The following is a 22,259-nucleotide window of genomic DNA, read 5'->3' as shown; positions in this document are numbered from 1 at the left end:
CGTCCAACAAAAGGTGCATTACCGCCACCTACTGGATTGTAGTGTGGACCAGAAATATATATATATCCTTTATCAAAATAAAATAAAACAATAAAAGAATTATTAAATTCAATTAAATGTATAAAAAATAATGAAATTAAATTAAATAACATAAAATACATTAAATTAAAATAAAAGGAAGCTATGTCACTCTCGGTGCACTCAATCCTTCCACTCAATCCTGTTTCTTTCAGATATTATAGTACCTTTCCTTTTTCTTTTTTTCAATAATTTGCACAAATACAATTTCATAAATTGACAGTAGCAAACGTCAAAATACATTAATTTACAATTAATCCAACAAGTCAGGGGGCAACCACAGAGAGAGAAAGACAAACAAAAGAAATACAAAGCATAAAATAAAATAAAAAAGAGGACACTAAGGCACGATTGCGTAATTACAAACATATATTATATATTACTGGCAACGCATGCCGCTACAGTTCTCATGGCCTTTTTTTTTGGAACAGCCTTTCAGAGTTTTTATATATAATTCAAATTCTTTTTTCTTTTGTAGCACCTTTCCTGCCCCCACCCTTTAATTGTGTCTCCTCTACTGCCAGCCTTCTTGTTGCAGTGCTATGTTGCAGTGCTCACATAGTCCAGTGGTTTATTTATTAGTTGCATTGTTTTGTTAAGCCTTGTGTGTCCAATCCTCAGTCTGGTTAGTTTGACTTTTTTGGCACAGCTGCGTCACTTTAGCGCGACTCAGTGAAGCGCTCTGAGGAGCCGGGAGCGCGAGCTTCCAGGAAGTGTTTTAACGCTGGATACGCCCCCTCGCTGTTCATCAGTTATTTGATTGGACGCTGCACTGAATTCTAGCAACCTCTAGCAACCCCATTTGATGAGAATGGTGTCACATTTATTTTATTGGAATAAAAACAGGTCGTAGAAATAAGAACAATATTAAAAGTGTAGTTTAGTTTTATGTACATTATCTATTAAAGTCCAGATTCACAAAACATCCAGGGTTTGCTTATGAGTGAGTACTTGTGTAGAGTAACCAATCACAGCGTGGAAGGAAGACAGCAATGGTCTGATGCATCAAAGCCATCATGGTGGCGACAGACCATTATATATAGAGCCACGCCCCCTCCCTGTTTTGTGGGCGGGGCTAAACGAAGGGAATTCCAGTCACATGACGTCTTTATGCCTTTGATTGAGAATTGTTAAGTACACTTAGTTCTAGAAGTTAGACTTGGACAGCTATAATTTTCTTTGTGAAAATAAAGAGTCATTTCTTCGATAAGAAAAATGCAAAGGATCACAGGGAAGGAGAGCGGTGCTTCATCCATGAATGAAGGTCAGTTGAGACAGGCTGTTAAAAGTCTCACGGAAGAACTGAAGAGCATGGAAATCCTGGTAAATGAAAACATTCACCTGCGGCGTGAACTTGATAGCCTCAGGTTCAAGGGAGAACAGAGTACATTTCTCTTAAGAGAGAACTGTGAACTGAAAAAGATGCAAACGAAGACACAGGACTATTTAAAAAAATGCATTCAAGACAATAAACATATACTGGAACTGGAGGAGCAACTGGAGAAAATCTCCAGAGAAAGAGACCTCCAGAGAAAGCTGGCATTCCGGTATAAACCCGAATGCTGTCTGTTGAGGAAGGAAAAGACAGACCTGAAAGTGGCCCTGCGCACACAGGAGAGAGAGCAGAGGGAGACAATCCACATCTTACAGCTGGAGGTGGAAAAATTGCAGAAAAAGCTTAGTGAAGATCAGGAGAAGATGGACCTGCACCTGGTGGAGAAAACCGCCTTTAAGGAGGAGAGACAAAAACTGACGAAGCAGATCAGCCAACTGCAGCTCAAGTTAAATGAACTGCAGTTGGAAAGCGACTCACTTGTCGAAAAGGTGATCAAAACGTGTAACCAAGAACATACCAAAAAGGTAAATGAGCTCTACCTAAAGGATAAGTGTTTTGAACTTGAGAAACAACTGGAATCGGCAATAAAGGAGCTCAAAATCAAGTACCCAGAAAACTATTTCAAAGACTGCCTTGATCCACCTCGTCACATGACAGAGTCGACCGCTATCAATTTAAAGCTGAAAGGCGAGCTGAATGCCAAATCCAAGCTACTTGAAAAGAAAAACCTTTTATTAAAAGAAAAGGACCAGCGAATTGAACAGCTGGAGCAGGATGTGTCGAGGCAGGGGGCCCGTGAGATGCTGGAGTTGATCCCAAAGTGCAAGTGGGTCATCAGGGAGCAAGGAGACAAGATCAAGGCGATAACGGCAGAGTTAAAGATGTACCAATCAAAATATGAAGAGTACAAGAGCTGCAATAAGACACTGGTTGACAAGGTAGCGTACATGAAAAAGTTACACCTGAAGGGGAAAATGGAACAGACTGAGTTGTTGGCGGTCTTGGCGACCCAATTGGCCGACGTCCCGCTCCTCCACAGCTCCCATGGGTTGGAGAAGCAGGACAGAGCTTACCAGGTCCACCCCAAGAGGCCGACCAACACACCAACTGATCTCCCACCCATCCCCAATAAGTACCAGTCGAGGAAATCAGACACAACCGTAACCAAAAATACCCATGATAAGTCTGGAGGCAAATCGAAGATCCTTGTTCTCCCATCCATCTCCATGAAGTCTTCCCAGGTGCAGTCCAAACAGGGTCGGAAACACATCTTCATTACTGAACAAAGACCAACACTTCATGCGAATGTTTAGCTGCTAGCTAGAAGAGCGGCCAACAGTGAGTGTTAGTCGCTTCCCTTAGCTAGTTAGCTAGTTTGATAAAATCTGCTAGCTAGAGGAGCGGCCAACAGTGATTGTTAGTTGCTTCCCTTAGCTAGTTAGCTAGCTAGTTAATATCCGCTAGCTAGAGGAGCGGCCAGTGTTAGTCGCTTCCCTTAGCTAGTTAGCTAGTTTGTTTGTAAATAAATCCTAAAGACATTTAAATGTTTCACATCGCATTTGTTTTGCCTTTCAGAATTTTTATATATAATTCAAATTCTTTGTAAAAAAACACCAAAAACTGTCTTTTGTAGTACCTTTCCTGCCCCCACCCTTTAATTGTGTCTCCTCTACTGCCAGCCTCCTTTCCCGCTATATTGCAGTGCTCACATAGTCCAGTTGTTTATTTATTAGTGACATTGGTTTGTTCAGCCTTGTGTGTTCAATCCTCAGTCTGGTTAGTTTGATTTTTTTTGCCACTCCTGCGTCACTCAGTGAAGCGCTCTGAGGAGCGCAAGCTTCCAGGAAGTCTTTTAACGCTGGACACGCCCCCTCGCTGTTCATCAGTTATGTGATTGGACACTGGAGCGATCACCGACACGTGCTACCTCCATGGTTCAGACCCTTACCAACATCCCACATACTAATAAAACACCTTTTTGGAAAGGTTATGACCTAAATAATCGGAAAATGCAAGAAAATCGAAGCCTATAAGGTGTTGGCACCTATTTTTAGTAAAAAAAACTGTGTCGTTCGGTTGAAAAATGGGAAAATCACTGTTTCTATGTGAAAGCCTACTCTCACCGACAGCTGCCTGATCTTAAAATTTGCATAAGCCTTCCCCCTTGCGCTGTGACGTGATTTTACAAAGGTGGGGGCTACGCAGGGCGCACAGCACAGGGAAATGTCCAGAGGAAGCGATTTCTTTCAAACTTCTTGCCGTTTTGTGTTGTTTAAGGTACTTCTAGGTAGTTTGTAAGCCTATGGATTGTTTTGTTGGAATCCCACAAGCCCGTACGGTTGTGGAGATGTGTTTGTTAGTGAAATCCGACGTTGTAAGGGATACTTATGAAGGATCTTGTGAAACCGTTTTGGCCACCGTAGCATGTGACGTAGGGTCGTTGGAGATTACGTAAATACTCAAATTTAACGGTTACTTTAATTATTTTCTACAACATATTTATCTTCTCACAATGGTTGCGGTATGTTAAGCCATTTAAATGAAGTTAAACAACGCTGTGGTTCCGGAGATAATTAAGGAAACGTTAAAAAAAAAAGTTTAAATTTTCGTGTCTGATAATAGGCGCATGCAGCGAGGCTAAGTGTCAAGTAGCTTCCCTTTTAATCGTCCTACCCATTTGATGAGAAGGGTACAGTTCAGGGGCCCGATCCCAACGTCCCCCTAAACCCTGACCCCTGACCCCTCAGGGACCCACTGATCACCTCTAAGTGGTTGAGTGTGAGAGGCTTTAGGGCTTGATGGTGTAAATATGAATGACAGCACTTTGCTGCAACATATCACGTGACTACATAAACACATATTGTGTACAATTGTGTATTTATTTGATACTTTTTATCCACTGATTTGAACATCTTCCTCACAAGATGAGAAGTCATTTTAAATTATCTATTTACTCATTTTTGTCAAAACGAAATGTTTGATGAATGTAAAAAAGATATTATATTTATAATTTCTGCTTGCTCTGAAATCTGCTCTGATTTCATGTGTTTTTATGTTCCATCTTTAATCTGTAATGTTGAATTGTTTTTTGTTTTTTACGTCTCCATGCTTCCATTGGGAACTGCGTGTTTAGCGTCACATTGCTATGAACTCTGGGTAATTCCCTTGAGCAAAGTCAGCATCTAATGCTGGCGTAGGGAAAGGGTTCATAAAGGGTCAACATGTCTGAGAGACTCAAACACTCCACGATCTGACAGTGGGACAGAACCAAACCCTCAAGGACTTCACGGGAGCCTCAGAGCCTGTGAGTCCTTCAGGGTGGAGGTTGGGATTGGGCCCAAAAAAATTGACAATTGGCCACACATTGTGCTTGATTACACTGGTCAGCAAGTCTCACATTTATTTTATTGGAATAAAAACAGTTAGTAGAAATAAGAACGATATTAAAAGTGTAGTTCCTGGTTAGTTTTATGTACATTATCTATTAAAGTCCAGATTCACAAAACATCCAGGGTTTGCTTATGAGTGATGACAGATCCCAAACGATGTGGAGTACTTGTGTAGAGAAACCAATCACAGCGTGGAAGGAAGACAGCAGTGGTCTGATGCAGCGGCACACAGTCATCATGGTGGAGACGGTGGACCTGAAGGCACTGCTCCACGTTGACAGGGCCGAGAAGGCCGCGCTAACGGGCCGTGAACATCGGCTGAGTGCAGGCGCTGACTTCAGCCAGCTCACAGCTCCTCCACAGCACGAAGCAGAGCAGCCGTTGCTCCTGAAGGTCTTTGATGACGTACAGGTGGAGCAGGTGGAGCAGTTTGAGGGTCTGCGTTGGTCCAGTCGTGAGAAGAGCACACCTGCCAGCGTTAGCCGCAGGAACGCGTTCAGCCTCAGCATGGTTGAAAGGTACAACGCTGTACTCTTGGTGAAAGCAAGTGCAATTCTCAGAAGGATTTCATTGCACTGACTAACCACGAGCACGGCTTCCAGTGCAGCTACAGAGTAATTGCAGAAAATAGTCACTGCTCTGAGCAGATGCAGCCTCCATGCTGCAGCCACAAGGAGTGTTGTGGGCAGTCTTGCATCTAGAGGAAGCATAGTCTGCAGCATTTCATGTAGCATGCTCTGCTGCAGTAGAGTCCTTCACCAGCATGTACAGACTCGTCACAGCTGCTTCATGTGATCACCTACACCTGCGCCTTTCCTCCTGTGACGAGCTCAAACGTCAGCTGTGAAAACAGCCTATGGGAGGACTGAATGTGTTGTTTTCCTTCCTTCTTTTGACAGACCAGAACACAAACTGCAGGGCTGTGACATCACCAGCCAAATAATGCAACTAAGCTGACACATTTTATTCATTAGATGTCCCCCTGCACAGAGGATAGTTGGTATTTGAACACACTCCTTGCCTGCTCCTAATGATGGTTTAAGTTTAACTGAAAGCTTGAAACTGCAATAATGCCTCTCTCCTTTTTCGTGTGTTTGAGTAGTAAAAGTCCTTGATGATCCGTAGCATTTTATGCATAATATTTAGAAATAGATAGGCACATGGATATCAGTTTTAATATTGATTATGTGAACACATATGAGCACATTTTTGATAATCTATGATAGCATGCAAGCCGACTGCAGGCCAGACACAGTCATTACATCTGTAAAGCTCTGACTCACCACTGTGAGTTATGCTCTCTGTAGGACGGCCTGCTTTGTCCCCGCAGGCTCTCTCATTGGTACATCTTTTTTTATGAGGCGATCCTCGGTCTGCTCCCTAACTCCCTGTGTGTCTCCATCATGCAGACAGATGACACTCTTTGTGTTCTCAGGACTTCTTTACGCTCACTGTCCCAAACGCCAGAACGGAAATGTGAAAAAGGGTTTTTGTGTCCTCTGCCTCTCATCATGGAATATGTTGCAGGAGGATTTAAAGCTCAGGGAACTGATACCACTGACTGCCTTTACATCTACACTGAAAGAAATAGAGGCAGGTTCCCTACAATGTAAATGTTTCTTAGATTAACTCTGTTACGTCACTGTCTCTTAGCTTTTAGATTCTTTTAACTTGTCTTGTTCTGTGTTTTCTGTCTGTAACTGTGTGTTTTTATGCTGCTGCCTGTCTTGGGCAGATCTCCCAACAAAAAGAGATTCTTAATCTCAATGGGACTCTCCTGGTTAAATAAAGGTTTAAATAAAGAAAATATATATAAACCTTGTACAGATATGTATTATGAGTCATACATTGATAATCTGATCACATAATCATGGGCAACATAGAGACCTTCACTGTCTACGAGTCCAATCATTGAGTAACAAATGTAGGAAACAATAAAATACCAAATGAAATTTGAAAATTAAAAACATGCATGTCAGGTAGTCGGGCATAGGATGCAATTCCCCTTGTTGATATTCTGTGTGAATCACACTGATGGTGACTGAATGTAGAAGAAGTTAATGAAGACGCTAAAGAGGCTACTGCCTCAAAATATATTTTATGTTTTCTATTATTCAACGTTAACCACAACGCAGACGGTAATGAAAGAAGATGTGGTCTCTGTTGTGTGTGACTTCCTCTCATCCAACATGTCACCATCTGGTCTCCTCTTGGTGTCTCCTGCAGCCTCAGCCCTCACTCTGTCACTCACTCCAGCTCCAGAGCTCTGATGAAAGGGTTAAAACCAGCTCCTCAGGCATGCTTCTGATGAGCATCTCAAGTCAACTATTTAGTCTCATCACAATAAAACATATGAAGTCAACTCTTCTAGTCACACTGAGTCGTGTTTCATAGACTGTTGTCTGCATGATCAGATTATAATCTGCATATAAACCATAACAACATAAAGGGATATGAAACATTATTAGAGGGAGAACGTTTTTAATTCAGCATGTTTGAAACTGAACAATCTCTTGTTTCACTTTCATATTCCTTCTTTCATTTATATTCCAACCTAGTTAATAAAGTAATACTATGAGCCAGGTTGTTTATGTTAATAAAGTAATACTATGAACCAGGTTGTTTATGTTAATAAAGTAATACTATGAACCAGGTTGTTTATGTTAATAAAGTAATACTATGAACCAGGTTGTTTATGTTAATAAAGTAATACTATGAACCAGGTTGTTTATGTGTCGGACAAGATGTCGCCTTCAAAGTAAAACGCATGAAAAATACTTTCTCTATATAACAATTAATAAAAACAACAACAATACAGTATTTTGTGACTGAACGACTTAATATAATTCATACAATATAGCTTACTATATTTCACCCGATGACGTTACTTTGAATGGCCAAACGTTTACAGCGCATTAACAATAATTGTATTTTGAAAGAACAAACCGGAAACGCAACCAGAAACGGCCACACAGCTATCGGCTAGGTAAGTTACGGAGGACATTCGGTTGACATTTTCATTTATTTCACTACTTTAACCACCAAATACTTTCGAGAACAAGCATTCAAACGTGTGAGTAGACGTTGTCAACTGGTCGCCGTGTCCTGGACTCAAAAACACGGCGTGTGAACTCCACAAACACGGCGTGTGTCAACAAACAAGCTAATGCTAACGAGCTAACGACTCGCTGATAAGAGAACCTGCGGAACCATTACCGTTTCCTTTCTGCTGAAACTATGTTAACATCATTTATAACAGCCTGCCACAACCCTGTTGTACTGAGACCTTATTCTTATTATCATGATGTTGTGACGTCACTGCTGTCGGTTTGCTTCATGTTGCTGCTGTTCTTACGGTCATGGAAAACCTGTAAAAGTCATGTAAATGTGTTATATTCATGTGTTCATGACGTTCATTTACGCTCAGTTTGAAATAGTGAATATGCTTTTAAAAGAAATACTCAAAATATAATACAGGCATCTATATAAATGTTTTGTTCTTTTAATCAAACTGTTGTCTCATTCATTTGAGTCATTTAAGGTTTACTGTAGGCTTTGTATCCTCATTGTTAGTTTAAATACTACATTTACTCACTTTTTACTGTTTACACCCAGATTTCACTAAATGTTTGGTCATGGAAATTTGGTAAAAAGTCATGGAATCCATTGGTCAGAATGTGTATGAACCCTGTTTTGGTGACACAACTCTCTCTCTCTCCCCCAGGAAGTCATGGCAGAGCTCGGCATCAGAGCCGGAGACGCGGTGCTGCTGGTCTGGGCTCAGCCCTCGGCACCAGCGGCCCTGAAGCAGTACGCGGAGGAACTGGGCGCCGCTGTCGGTGCCGGCCGCCAAGTGTCGGTGGAGAACATGGAGAGATTACTGCTGTGTGAGTGACTTGTCACCTGATTTCACACGAGGCACTTTGAGAACCTCACAAACTGTTCAGCACACGTGAGCACCCAGTCAGCAGTGACACGATCCTCTCTCTCCTCAGCCTCCCACTCGGCCTCCACCTTCGACTGGGTGCTGTCCTGCCTGCTGGCCGACAGCTCCTCCGTCCACCGCTCAGAGGCGCTGGCCGAAATGGCCAGAGTGCTCAAACCTGGCGGGAAGCTGGTCCTGGATGAAGCAGTTACAGGTGAAGGCCAACTTGTTTTTTATATACAGATTAGAAGAGGAAGATAGAATGACGTGCACCTGATGCCAGTCTCATGGCAGTAGAGTACAGTAGAAATGCAACACTAGACATAATCCCCTCAACATATCAAAGTGGACCAAATACAGGTTTACAGCTTTGGGGGAGGTTCTCAAAAAATGTTCACGCCCCAACAAAGATGTAACAAAATGGTCCATGCTGAATTTTTACTCACTTTCGAGTAAACCAGATTGCTCCATCAGACAAAAACAAACAAAATGTGCAATCACGCAAATAAAGTTCTATCTGTGCAAAACATAACTAATATTTAGTTGCTAGTAAATAGCTTATTGTGGAAAACAACAAGCTTTTGCAAAACAGAATAAGTGCAGATATGAGTCATCACGTTTTATCAGTATTAGTGGCTGCAATGAGCTGTTTTCCTCTACACATCTTTTTCATGCTCACTGTTGAGCTTATATCTGTATTTCGTTTTGAGGGAGGCAACAGCAGAAAAGCTGCATTATATTGGGGCGCCCCCCTAATATAATGCTCGGGGAAACACTGAAATCTACAGAGGACACCTGGTGTCTGCGTCCACCAGGTGTGTTCCAGCGTTTTTGACTGGTTTCTTTTCGCGTGCCAGGAGCTGAGGCGCAGAGCGTGAGGACTGCGGAGAAGCTGCTGTCGGCTCTGAAGTTGTCCGGCTTCACGTCGGTGACGGAGGTGAAGACATGAAAACATGAAAACATCTTCCCCAGTGGTGATGTCCACCTGTTTGACCCTCACTTCCTCCTCCAGGTCAGTAAAGCAGAACTGAGTCCTGAGGCGCTGAGCGCCCTCAGGACGGCCACTGGTTACCAAGGAAACACTCTGTCTAGAGTCCGCATCTCCGCCTCCAAACCTGCGTTTGAGGTGGGATCATCCAGCCAGATCAAACTTTCATTCGGGAAAAAGCCTGGTAGGTGTATGAGCAGTTTCCCTGTTTCTCCTGTCTGTCTGTTGGAGCGCTTATCTCATGTGACGCCTCTGAAAACAGATTCTGTCCAAACTATAATGTGTCTCGTAAAGGTCAAAAACAGGTAAAAAAAAAAGAAGCATGATTACCGTTCAAATCTCACACACTATCAGATCACCGGTTTAGTTTGTGGGTAAAGTTGAGATCTCCTTGTGGAGATGGAGCTGAAAGGGAAATGGTTATTTTTGCCGTGTGGATGAAGCTCACACTGATGATTAATTGTTTTACACATTCCTTATATGCGCCTTTGTAAAACAGTATTATTCTCATTTCTGCTCTCTGAGGTTTATAGAACATCATTTCAACCGCTGTTAGCTTCACACCCCGAGACGCAGAAACTGATTGCGGATATCATCTCTTATTTATTATGTATCACAGTCCAGTGAGTCACAACATGAGTCGTTTGATAGTTCAATCAGTGTTGAGGTTCAAACGTATTCAAAGTATTCAAGGTCATCGATTTAAAAAAAATCATCAGTACATGTGTCTTTATTATTTGTTATGCATCGTCGTTGAGCTGCATGTTTATATTCATCAACCTCCTGTGGCTCCAGCAGAGAAACCAGCTCTGGATCCCAACGCCGTCAAAATGTGGACGCTGTCGGCCAACGACATGGATGATGATGATGTGGTGAGTTGTGGCTTTTGCTTCATTAGGGAGGGAGACATTCCAGTCACACATGTCATGGGCAGTGGGAGGGGTTTAGTGCTCCTCTGCCCTCTCCTCCTCTGCCAACCAGTGCGATGCTAACTTCCTGGTCGGTCTTCAGAAATACATCATCCCTGCTTACTTTATAGATCCCACAAAATGCTACACACTGGCCCTTTTAATAGGTATATAGTATATATATCATGAATATTTTCAGTCTCAAAATGGAAAAACGCCTAGATATTTCATGAGAAAAACATGTGTAAAATATTCATTTTCTGTGATATTGTTCTCTGCTTTTTACTTAGACTAGAAAAGGCTTCAGGCTATGGTCCCATTGTGTGTTCCAGTCCATAAGTCCCATTTATAGTCATCTACAGGCATCTATTTACAAAGAAATGTTCAGGCGGGAATAAAAACCTTATACTTTAGTGTGTTCAAACTCATATAACTCAGTGTCAGCAGCACTTAAAGTGATTCTGACTATTGAGGGAAAACAGCTTCAGATTGTTACCTTTCAAAAGAGACCAAGACCATGCATTTACTCCACATGGTTCAAGTACAGCTTCCTGTTTACTTTGGGTTTACCTGGATAGGCGTTTTTCAGCAAATTTGACAGGAACGCTAAGCGGTGAAGAGTCTCACACACAGCCGTTACTGGGACGCTGTCCTCCTGTAATGACTGACTCCTACTCGTCCCTTGGGTTCCCTCCTCTAGGACCTGCTGGACTCCGATGCTCTGCTGGACGAGGATGACTTGAAGAAGCCGGACCCGGCTTCTCTTAAAGCTCCCACGTGTGGAGAAGGAGCCGCCAAGAAGAAAGCATGCAAGAACTGGTGAGTCCTCCATTGTTTAAACCATTAGACCAAAGCACCGCCGGTCTGTTGGGTCACAGCGACTTTTAAATGTATTTATGTTACGTGTTGTACTTTTATCTGTGCGTTTAAACCTAAACTGTGTCACGTCTGTGCAGCACGTGTGGCCTCGCCGAGGAGCTGGACCAGGAGAGCGAAGGGAAGCAGAAGACCAATCTACCAAAATCGGCCTGTGGGAGTGTGAGTATATTTAGTTTTTTCACTCCGCATCTCCTCACGGAGAGGAAACAGTGATGTCACTGGTTTCTCCTCATGGCAGTGTTACCTGGGCGATGCCTTCCGCTGCGCCAGCTGCCCGTACATGGGGACGCCGGCCTTCAAGCCGGGGGAGAAGATCGTGCTGGACAGGAAGACGCTGACGGACGCCTGACGCTCTGGACTTCAGCCACGCTGCCGCTGCAAGATATTACATTCCTCTCCTCGCCCTGATGGCACCACTTCCTCTGCTGCTTCATCTTCTCCTCCAGAGGTCACCGCTCAGAGACGCTCCTCTGAAGCGTCAGACTGACGCCATGGTAACCGAGAGCTTCTTCATCTCAACGTCTGGTTGGAAATGAGCTTTGAATGAAATGCGGTGGGAAAAAAGTGTTTGACTCCTGCTGTTGTACATTGTGCTGTTACCATGAATAAGAAGGCAAAAAAAAGCACTGATTTGTTTTCTCGCATTATAAAGTTAAAAAAATACATAACCGTCCATTTCATGATTATTTATGTATGTTAAGGTTTGTGAGTTTGATTTCAACACAATAAAGTGCAGCCAGTTCTGTTAAAGGAAACCCATTTATTTATTGGTGTGGCCATTCTCACACACATCAGCAGCGCCATGACAACGGGTCCTCTGAGCACGTGCAGCGTCCAACATCAATAACGTTAGATTGGCCGAGCTCAGCGGCGATGTCACCGGAGCGCCGATATAAAACATGTCTGTAACCCGGGGGACCGGCTGGTAAATGTCCCCAAGCCGAGCGGCGCCGTGAGGAAGAGCAGCGGCTCCTCTGCGTCACTGAGGCTCCACGCTGAAGTCCATCCTGATGTCCCCTGATCCGGGTTCAAAGGTGAAGCTGTAAGACACGGCGCCGCTGCCCGAGCTCTCCCACGGCGACCGCAGGAAGTACACGCCCTGCTTCCTGTGACGACTCCACTCGCACTCACCCTGAGGACACGCAGAGTTCAGTCTGACCAATGAGTTTATTTAAACCAACAATGAGAATCAAAGCATACAGTAAACCTTAAATGACTCAAATGAATGAGACAATAGTTTGATTAAAAGAATAAACATTTATATAGATGCCTGTATGTATGCCTGCTTATATTCTGAGTCTTTCTTTTAAAAGCATATTCATTATTTCAAACTCAGCGTAAATGAACGTCATGAACACATGAATATAACACATTTACATGACCTTTACTAAACTTTTGGGATTTTATTTTTTTCAAGGACTTTTCCAGGCCTGGAAATGACCATTTTAAAATTACATGACTGTTCCATATATATAGTCCGATACTATGCACATGTTAACGTCTATGTTCAAGTGCATTTTTCCATTAAATCGACTCAGCGGTTAAAGACCCAGGATGTGGAGCTGCGTGATGGAGGATGTGTGATGCACTACCTGCTCACTGTGTGATGCACTACCTGCTCACTGTGTGATGCACTACCTGCTCACTGTGATGGAGGATGTGTGATGCACTACCTGCTCACTGACGGGTCCGGTCAGCCCCGCGCTGACGGTGATGTCGGCGGTGAGGTGATACTCCATCCACAAGGCGACACCATGGCAACGGCCGGTCCTGAAACAGACGTTAGAGCAGTTTCACCTCGACTGAACCTCAGAGCGGCTTCACGCGGCTTTCAGCTTCCTGGGAGAACTCTACCTGATGAGCGGCAGCGAGCCCCGGCTGCTGATTGGCTGTTGAGGGACACGCTGCGTGAAGTCGAAGGTCATGACCTCTGTGGGCCGGGTCAGAGCGCGACACGGGTACTCCCACAGCGGGTGGGGCTCCGCCTCGCGGGACTCACGGAAATCCAGAGACTTCTGTAGGGGAGTTATATTTTTTTAAATAATTCAATCCAGGATTCATCAATGTTTCACTCATTAAAACAGATTAATTTAAAAAGTCTCTAAATGTCATTTAATTCACTCTTCATTCTTAATTTAGCTCCTTTCCTCAACTATAGTTGATCACAATATAATAAACGCTTTGAAGCTTCTTTGAGGTTTTTAAATGAAGCTTTGCTGCATAAAGTTATGAGGAGTTTTTTTTCAACTCTAAACGCCAACAAATGTGTTTTAGATTAAAAACAAGGTGTGACTCTAGGAAATGATTATCACACTAATGATATCAGTACCTCTGTTTGAGTCATGCTCCGACTAAAACCAGACATTTATATTTTACACTTAAATACACAAACAAAAAGTCAAATGAATAAAGATCTTGTGCGTCGTCTCCATGATGGAAACACACCGTCTGTACCTGCAGACTACGATACATGTGAAACATGTACAAAGGGTCATAGATAAAACCTTTACCTGGACCATCTCATCCATGGGCGACACGTTGAAGCCTTCACACGATCCACACGGAGCTCTGATCCTCCACAGGTCCTGAGAAACGTGGAAAAGATGCCACACATTTACCTTTAATAATCATTGTTCTCCCATCAGAACATCTTAATTTAGCCATTTAAAAGGTCAATGAGACCCTGAATGAATTGTTGATGAGCAAGACAGGAATATGAATATCAAACCTCAGCAAAACCAACTCTCTTTATAAAATAATGCATATTCCTTCATGTCTGGTTTTTAAATGTGAGATATTGCCGTGGGTCCCACCTGGAACTCCACAGCCACCACGTGCAGGGCGGCGGCGCGGGGCAGGACGGCGGCGTCGGGCTGCAGGAGGCCGGCCAGCGCGGTGCGGCAGTACCAGAAGAACAGCGAGTGCCAGGGCAGCAGGCTGGAGCTGAAGAACGGCTCGGCCATCAGGACGGACACCTGCAGGAGGAGCGGCGTCAGTCCGGCCTCAGGACACGCCCTGCAGGGGCCACAGGGGCCACAGGGGCCAACGCATCTGGTGCAACAGCTGAGAGGTGAAGCAGCGTGAACTCTGCTTCTTGGCCACTTGGGGGCAGTAGAGCCGAAGCTCGTGAACCGGTTCGCTCTACATTTCTATTTCACGGCTTAAAAGTTGACTCATTTTGTTAGATGCATTACATTAGAAGCTCATGCTCAACGCGCTTCCCGTTGCATTTTTCTCCAAAATGTAAGAGGATCAACTCATATCTCATATTCAAGGACTACTTTATTGACTTCATACAAGCCCTGTAAAGAGACCAGTGTGGCGGATATTATAATGACACGGAGGTTAAATGTCCTGGAAGCAATTTGATTTGTCAGGAGAAATAATTGAGTCAAATATAGATATTTAGGAGCTCAGCTTTCTGAAGCATCTAAAAACAAGTTGTTAGTTTCTGTAAAATCCTCAGACTGCTTTTCTCACTGAACTATTCGTCATGAAGCTGCAAAAACCAAAACAAGGAGCTCAAAGATGCTAAAACGCTCCATGAAGCTGACGGGGAAAAGCAGAGTGGGTTCATCACTACGAGCCGAAATATCTTCCTCTGCTTTCATTTGTATTTTATGGTTTAAAGTATACTCATGTTATAATTAGGGCTGGGCAAGTTAACGCGTTTGAACTGCTGCTGCTGACGGGAATACTGCAGGTAAAAAGCTCCTTACTGGTTTAAAGTGTTTCAAACCAAATGTTATTGCACTTTTCTTCTGTAGCAGTAAATCAAAGGGCTCAATCCACTACTTGAACGGTCACTAGCTGATGAAGCAGGGCTGTGTGTGTGTGTGTGTGTGTGTGTGTGTGTGTGGTGAAGGTACCTGCTCTCCTCCCAGGTCTTTACTGGTCAGCTGCTCCGGCCGGACCTCCAGCAGCTCCACGCCTCCTTCCATCGCGTTGGCTTCCAGCACCTGAGAGGAAACGGTGGTGAGTCTGTGTGTCGAGACGAGTCGAGAAGCTCAAAGAGCAGGAGTCACTTACCTGCTTGATGACCTGCTTAGACATTCTGGAGCTTTCCAGACCGAAGACCTGAGAAGAGGAATAAAGAAAAGACTCTCAATAACACATTAAGTCAGGGTTCACACAGTCTGACCAATGGATTCATGACTTTAAACCAAATGTCATGACAAACATTTAGTGAAATCTGGGTGTAAACAGTAAAAAGTGAGTAAATGTAGTATTTAAACTAACAATGAGAACACAAAGCATACAGTAAACCTAAAATGACTCAAAGAATAAACATTTATATAGATGCCTGTGTGTATGCCTGCTTATATTCTGAGTCTTTCTTTTAAAAGCATATTCATTATTTCAAACTCAGCGTAAATGAACGTCATGAACACATGAATATAACACATTTACATGACTTTTACTAAACTTTTGGGATTTTATTTTTTTCAAGGACTTTTCCAGGCCTGGAAATAACCATTTTAACATTCCATGACTTTTCCAGGTTTTCCATGACCAGGGTTGGTCTGGTATTTGGTTTATAAAGGTACGGCACCTTCTTGGCTCCGATCATGTGAGCGAACACAGGAAGCAGACTTCCATCGCTGACGCTCAGACAGACGCTGTCCTCCGTCACGACCTGGAGGAACACAGCAGGCGGTCAGACAACAACAACAACAACAACAACAACAACAACAACAACAGCAGCAGCAGCAGCAGCCTCCGCCTCCGGCCGGCGCTCCACTCACGCTGCGCAGCGCGCTGACGTAGCTCTCCGTGCGCCGCCCGTCGTTGAGTTCCCCGAAACGCGGTCGACTCCAGACCAGGTGAGCCTGGCAGGTGCAGCAGGGCCGAGGGGGCGGAGCCTCGGGCGGCGAGTCCTGCCGGCTGGAACAAAGACAGATGAGGGTCTGCGAAACAAGCGCTGCCGTTTCTGTCGCTCTACTCGGAGCGCCTGCGAGCCGTTACCTGGGCGCCTGCAGGCCGTACCACAGGCTGTAGTCGTCGTGGCAGGCGGTGAGGCGCAGAGACTCTCCTGCAGTCACCCGGCTCTCCGACGGCAGGAAGTACACGCTCTGCATCCAGTGGTCCCGCCACTGAAACACAGGATCAGCAGCGGGTGGAGTCAGAACAGAGTGAAGGAAGGCTCTCCAGGCTGGACCTCATCTCTTCTGTTTCTGAACTAGCTTGAGGTGAGAAATGCTGCTGAATCTTCACGCATAATATCTCTAGTATCTAGTATCTCTAATATCTAGAAAGCCTCATTTGTGACTGTCGATACTCAGACAGCTATGAGAAGAACTGAGTGTTTCAACCAAATGTGAACCACAACTTTTCATTATTCGTTTGTTTTTTTTGATGGTGAAGAAACTATGGAAGCCCATTTTTGGTCTCAAGTATGAGATAAAAAGTCATAATTATAAGATATTAAAGTCGAAATTATGAGATAAAAAAAATCATAATGAGATAATAATGTCAAATTTATGAGATAGTAATTGCGCATGCGCTTCAGTGACGCTGTCTTTTTTCCTTCTTGTTCTCTGCGTTGTCTCTTCATCCCTTCACTGGTAACTGTTGACAATTTTACTCAACAAATATGAGCATATAGTATTGTCGCTGCATGTGTTTCTCAAAGGGAGCTAGCTGCACCACAGACTCCACGTAGCCCTTTAATCAAGACTTGTTCAGTGTCATCATATCCATAATAGTTTTACAATAAATCATAATAATTGTGCTGTTGATTGCATTTGGTTTAGATAGACCTCCATGTCGACTCACCGGAGCCGTCTCTGGCTGTGGGTACGTCCAGCTGGGCGCCATGGAGCACACCACGCTGCCACTGGGATCCATGTCCAGGTCCCACCAAGACAAGACCACCTGCGCCCGGCCGCCGGCCAGAGCCACGAACTGGGAGGTGTGGGACTGGAACGCGCTGCTCATGGGCTGACTGAAGTCCACACTGAGAGGGCGGGGTGCAGAGGTTAGAGACCGACTGGTGCAGAGGTTAGAGACAGACTGGTGCAGAGGTTAGAGACAGACTGGTGCAGAGGGAGAGACAGACTGGTGCAGAGGGAGAGACAGACTGGTGCAGAGGGAGAGACAGACTGGTGCAGAGGTTAGAGACAGACTGGTGCAGAGGGAGAGACAGACTGGTGCAGAGGTTAGAGACAGACTGGTGCAGAGGGAGAGACCGACTGGTTTCTCTCGTACCTGAACATGGTGACGAGGGGGCCGAGTGCGGTGAAGCTGCGAGGAGACACCTGGCTCAGCTGGATGTCGCACACAGAATGGGCTCCGGCGCAGAGCGCCACGGCGGGCGGCGGCACCAGGCGGGCGCCGTCCAGCTCCACCGGCTGCAGCTGAGCCCAGCGCCACAGCAGCTCCGACTCCACCAGCTGGGCGTAGACGGTGGCCCGGTGAGGGACGGCCTCACAGGCCGGCTGGAGGGCGGCGGGACAGACACAGGTCAGACGTTTCACCCACAGGCTGTAATGCAGCACTGGATTCAGCTCAGATTAAAATATGACGCTCATTTTCAGAAAAACGAATTTATTGTTTTCATACTGTCGGCCTGAATCCACTTAGGTCCATGTTCACTTCCTGCACGGGGGAATAAGCTGGGGCACATTGATATTGGGGCAATTTGAAACTGAAATATTCTATTGCTGCAACCGTATCTTTAAAATGTCCTATTAGACTTTTATAAACATTTCCCCAAAGGAATCCCTAGTTCTTAATAATAAAAAAATGAAGTTACAGGATATATATATTGCACGGTTGTGACATCACAACTGTACAGAAATCCTGAGCGCTCATTTAAAAAGACACGGTTTCTGAATATGGGCTGTGACGTTTCAATACTTTCTCTCACACACACACACACACACACACACACACACCTGGACCAGGTGGCGGTGGGCGTGTTCGTAGCTGGGCAGCGCTCCTTCTCCGATCAGCTCCGTGTCGAACAGCTCCGTGATCAGAACGTTGGCCTTGGTCTGCATGTCTCCGTCTGCGTTCGATAACAAAGACACAGATCTCATCAAAAAGGACAAGCATCTCCTTCTAAAAAAGACACGAAAGCTCGGCCCGTGTTCCCACGGGGCAGCGGGGCGTGACCTGGGCCCACGGTGACGTCGGTGGAGTGTTTGTTGATGATCTTGATCTTGTCGGAGAAGCCGTTCTTCTCCACGATGCGCTGCGCCGCCTCGGCCATGGGCTTGAAGACCTGCGACAAAAGAGAGACGGAGGTAAGAGACGAGGCGTTCTGGGAACACGGCTCTGTGCTTTCATGTCGTAAAAGAACAACCATGGAGGGCGCTGAGAATATACTCAGAGTACTCTGGGCCAAAGTTAACGGTTCTGCCGTCTGTACTTTATCCGTCCCAGACCTCCTCTTCTAGGCCCGGTGGGATCGAGTTACTTTTCAACAGAACTTTAACAGACGACACCCGTCTCTGAAGAGCAGGTAGCACACAGTAACAAAGCTCAGTCCTGATCCAGCACACAGAGGAGAGCATCTCTACCTCCACAGCGTAGCAGAAGTCGGCTCCAGCCGTGACGGCCATCATGGACAGGAGGCCCGTCCCCGTCCCGATGTCCAGCACCACCACCCTCTGGCCGCGGGCCTGGGCTCTGGCCACGGCGGCCCGGATGCCCCGGTAGTACTTCTGGTTCTGGAGGCAGAAAGGACGTCAGGCGTCAGGCACAAGACGAGCGCGCCGCAGACAGACAGGGTTCCTTGTGCCAGATGTGTAGATGTTTTAATCAGAGAACTATTCGTCTCGCGATCGTGGACGACGTCATTGATGACGACACAGTTTTCATTGGTGTTGCATATTGACTGGTCAGCGGCCGTAAATCAGTTTGATGATCATAGTATGGATTTTTGGATAATTGGGCTTTATTGTAGACTTAATAATTACCATATAAAATACTGCTGTACGGTACTGAATATTGTTTTGCTTCTACTACATTTCACTTCATATTATATTACACTTATATACATAATATGTATAATTTAAAATGCTTTTTTATTTGCATTTAAAAAACGTTTTGATAAATAGTATTAAATTATAATAAAAGGATGATTTACTGTGAAAGTAATTATGTGGAGAGAGTACATTGTTTCAAAAACAGCAAAATCATACATCAATAAAATGAATGAGAATCTAAAAAGTACAACGAGGCTCAGCTGACTCAAATAAAATCATAAATATGATGTACAGCAGCTGACCCGTCGTAACAACAACATTACAACGGGTGTTCCCACTCAGCTCGCAGCTTCTTGTTTCTTTTCTTTATTCAACAATTGTACATGAACAGTTTCATGAAGAGCCGATAAGAAACGACAAAATAAATTTCAATAAATGTAAACGAACATTTTAGTGAGTGCCGTTCTCTTGCTGCTGTCAGTATTCACACTGACCGTCTAAACTAAAGGGAACTACATCTGTTTGGTTTGTGTCGACTTTTGATTCTCTCACACACACACACACACACACACACACACACACACACACACACAGGGTGCATCCCAAGTCTCTCAATTGTTGTTTCCTCGCTCCTCGATTGAACCGGACGTCATGATCGAGGAGCGAGGAGGAGCCACGAGAGCGAGCTTCCAGGAAGTGTTTTAACGCTGGACACGCCCCCTGGACACGCCCCCTGGACACGCCCCATGGACACGCCCCATGGACACGTTTACAAACACAAACTCATCAGCTGTTAAAGCGACTGACAGCTGATCAGATGTGATCAGCTGTCAGTCGGCCGCAGTCAGCATAAACAGACGTCGCTTCACATGACGCTTCAGAGGAAATGACGTCTCATGTCTGTTAAAACATGTTTCCTAGTGTCCTCTCTCCTCACTTGGTCTCCTTGCGTCTTAGTCCCTCCCACCAGGGATGCATGGAGAGGGAAACGAGGATGCAATTTAGAGACTTGGGATGCACCCCGGTGATGAAGACTTGGGATGCACCCCAGTGATGAAGACTTGGGATGCACCCCGTGATAAAGACTTGGGATGCACCCCAGTGATGAAGACTTGGGATGCACCCCAGTGATGAAGACTTGGGATGCACCCCGTGATGAAGACTTGGGATGCACCCCGGTGATGAAGACTTGGGATGCACCCCAGTGATGAAGACTTGGGATGCACCCCGTGATGAAGTCATTCACTCACCCGGTCATGGTCATGCAGCATATCCGCATAGCAGGACCTGAAAGATGAACAGGACAGATTCAGAGGACCGGTGTTGCTGTGACTCTGCTCTAGTTTGCAGCTGACTTTTTTATTATTATTATTATTATTATCATCATCAATACTAGCCTACGGTACTGTTAGATGAAGACAAAACACAAACTGATGAAACTGACAGGTTGTTGATGCTTATCTTTTCTTTTCTTTAACACAATGGGTGAGTTGTTATTATACTTCAGGGTCTTTGTCGTCTGTGGGAGAATTCAGCCTCACTGAGGTGTCAAAACTAAAACAATGCAAATAGCATCGTTTACACCAGTATAACATGTTGTATAATGAAATAATAGTACTTAGTGTTGTCTGTGTGAATATGATGAGGAAAGACAATATAACATATATATATAGTAGTGGTAGTACATGGTAGTATGCTCATCTTGTACCGGTCATAACGTGTCTTGGTCACGTGCATAGACGGCATATTAACGCTGTGCTGCTCGGAGCTAACGTTAGCATTAGCTACCTGGCTATCTCCTGGTGGTAGTCGTACTCCTCGCTCTCCTCCACCCAGTCCAGAGCTCCGGTGCTCGGGTTGGCTCTTCCGCAGAAGGTCTTCATGGCTGCTAACCCGTTACACCCTCCAGAACACTGTAGCTGAGTTTACACTACTGATGCAGCGTTGCACCGATGGAGGCCGCCATCTTTGGACGTGACGTCACACGCTCTAGGTCACGTGGAACATCTCTCAGTTGTTTTGGTTAGGCGGGGCGCTTTTATTTTAAAGTAATGTTATCAGAACAATATAGCACTCTGGAGCAACAGCAAGTTAACAACAGTATATGCATCTAAAATATATGCTAGAGAAGTGTTTCTATATGACATTCAATTAAATATTGTATTTATTTTCAGATGTTATAGACTATTTTATTCTAATGTAAAACAGCTTAATCTCATGCTGAAGAAGAAACATTTGTCTTTTATCAGGGAACATCATAAACAGTCTGTTCAGTAGTAAGGGTCCCTGTGAGGGACAAGCCACTCCTTCTTTTGTCATGTTCAGTAGTAAGGGTCCCTGTGAGGGACAAGCCCCTCCTTCTTTTGTCATGTTCAGTAGTAAGGGTCCCTGTGAGGGACAAGCCACTCCTTCTGTTGTCATGTTCAGTAGTAAGGGTCCCTGTGAGGGACAAGCCCCTCCTTCTTTTGTCATGTTCAGTAGTAAGGGTCCCTGTGAGGGACAAGCCCCTCCTTCTTTTGTCATGTTCAGTTTGTTGCTTACCTTAAAGATGTATGTTAAAGACCAGCAATTGATAAACTTCATACAAAAGCAATCAGTGCTTTTGATCTTGTTCAGTTCAGTTGTTCTTACTCAGTGAGAAAAGTCCAGTCTGTGTTGTCTTGAACAAGAGCATGAAGTCTGGTTGAATGAGGTGGAGATGTGAAGGACGGCTGTCAGGTATCTCAGCGGCGGCTTTGCGTGATTAATGCTGTGAGGCGGAGCGGCTCGCGGCAGCACCTGCTGCTCGCTGAGGACAAACTACAGAACAAGACGTGCTTCAGTCT

The 22,259-nt window shown here is 44.8% G+C and overlaps 2 protein-coding genes across 3 annotated transcripts; one reads left to right on the top strand and one right to left on the bottom strand.

Moving 5' to 3' along the window:
- Positions 1 to 7,767: 7,767 nt before the first annotated feature.
- Positions 7,768 to 12,451, top strand: ciapin1 (cytokine induced apoptosis inhibitor 1). The gene is made up of 9 exons (XM_079223741.1): positions 7,768 to 7,789; positions 8,528 to 8,690; positions 8,799 to 8,942; positions 9,586 to 9,665; positions 9,741 to 9,900; positions 10,512 to 10,588; positions 11,325 to 11,443; positions 11,581 to 11,662; positions 11,742 to 12,451. Exons 2-9 carry the CDS (start codon positions 8,534 to 8,536, stop codon positions 11,850 to 11,852), a joined length of 930 nt encoding a protein of 309 aa, XP_079079867.1. The 5' UTR covers positions 7,768 to 7,789; positions 8,528 to 8,533; the 3' UTR covers positions 11,853 to 12,451.
- A 31-nt stretch (positions 12,452 to 12,482) lies between these two features.
- prmt7 (protein arginine methyltransferase 7) lies at positions 12,483 to 21,328 on the bottom strand (the record flags this gene model as incomplete). 2 transcript variants are annotated; one of them, XM_079223739.1, is made up of 17 exons in its annotated part: positions 21,223 to 21,328; positions 20,685 to 20,721; positions 19,027 to 19,176; positions 18,620 to 18,728; positions 18,400 to 18,512; positions 17,711 to 17,940; positions 17,279 to 17,459; positions 16,469 to 16,596; positions 16,249 to 16,387; positions 16,056 to 16,139; positions 15,533 to 15,580; positions 15,373 to 15,462; positions 14,317 to 14,478; positions 14,014 to 14,088; positions 13,358 to 13,518; positions 13,177 to 13,273; positions 12,483 to 12,635 (listed from the first exon to the last, which is right to left on the bottom strand). In XM_079223739.1, exons 1-17 carry the CDS (start codon positions 21,315 to 21,317, stop codon positions 12,483 to 12,485), a joined length of 2,052 nt encoding a protein of 683 aa, XP_079079865.1. In that variant the 5' UTR covers positions 21,318 to 21,328. The 2 variants fall into 2 exon arrangements, with proteins under 2 accessions (XP_079079865.1, XP_079079866.1); XM_079223740.1 differs by having other exon boundaries at positions 13,358 to 13,515.
- Positions 21,329 to 22,259: the final 931 nt, after the last annotated feature.

The sequence above is a fragment of the Taurulus bubalis genome, assembly GCF_910589615.1.
Source record: "Taurulus bubalis genome assembly, chromosome: 9".
NCBI lineage: Eukaryota > Metazoa > Chordata > Actinopteri > Perciformes > Cottidae > Taurulus > Taurulus bubalis.
This window is presented reverse-complemented; position numbering and strand designations above follow the sequence as displayed.

Coding starts and splice junctions, on each gene's coding strand:
- ciapin1 (XM_079223741.1), top strand. CDS start 8,534: ATGGCAGAGCTCGGCATCAGAGCCGGAGACGCGGTGCTGCTGGTCTGG. Junction 8,691..8,798: donor CATGGAGAGATTACTGCTGT/GTGAGTGACTTG, acceptor CTCTCTCCTCAG/CCTCCCACTCGGCCTCCACC. Junction 9,666..9,740: donor GCTTCACGTCGGTGACGGAG/GTGAAGACATGA, acceptor TTCCTCCTCCAG/GTCAGTAAAGCAGAACTGAG.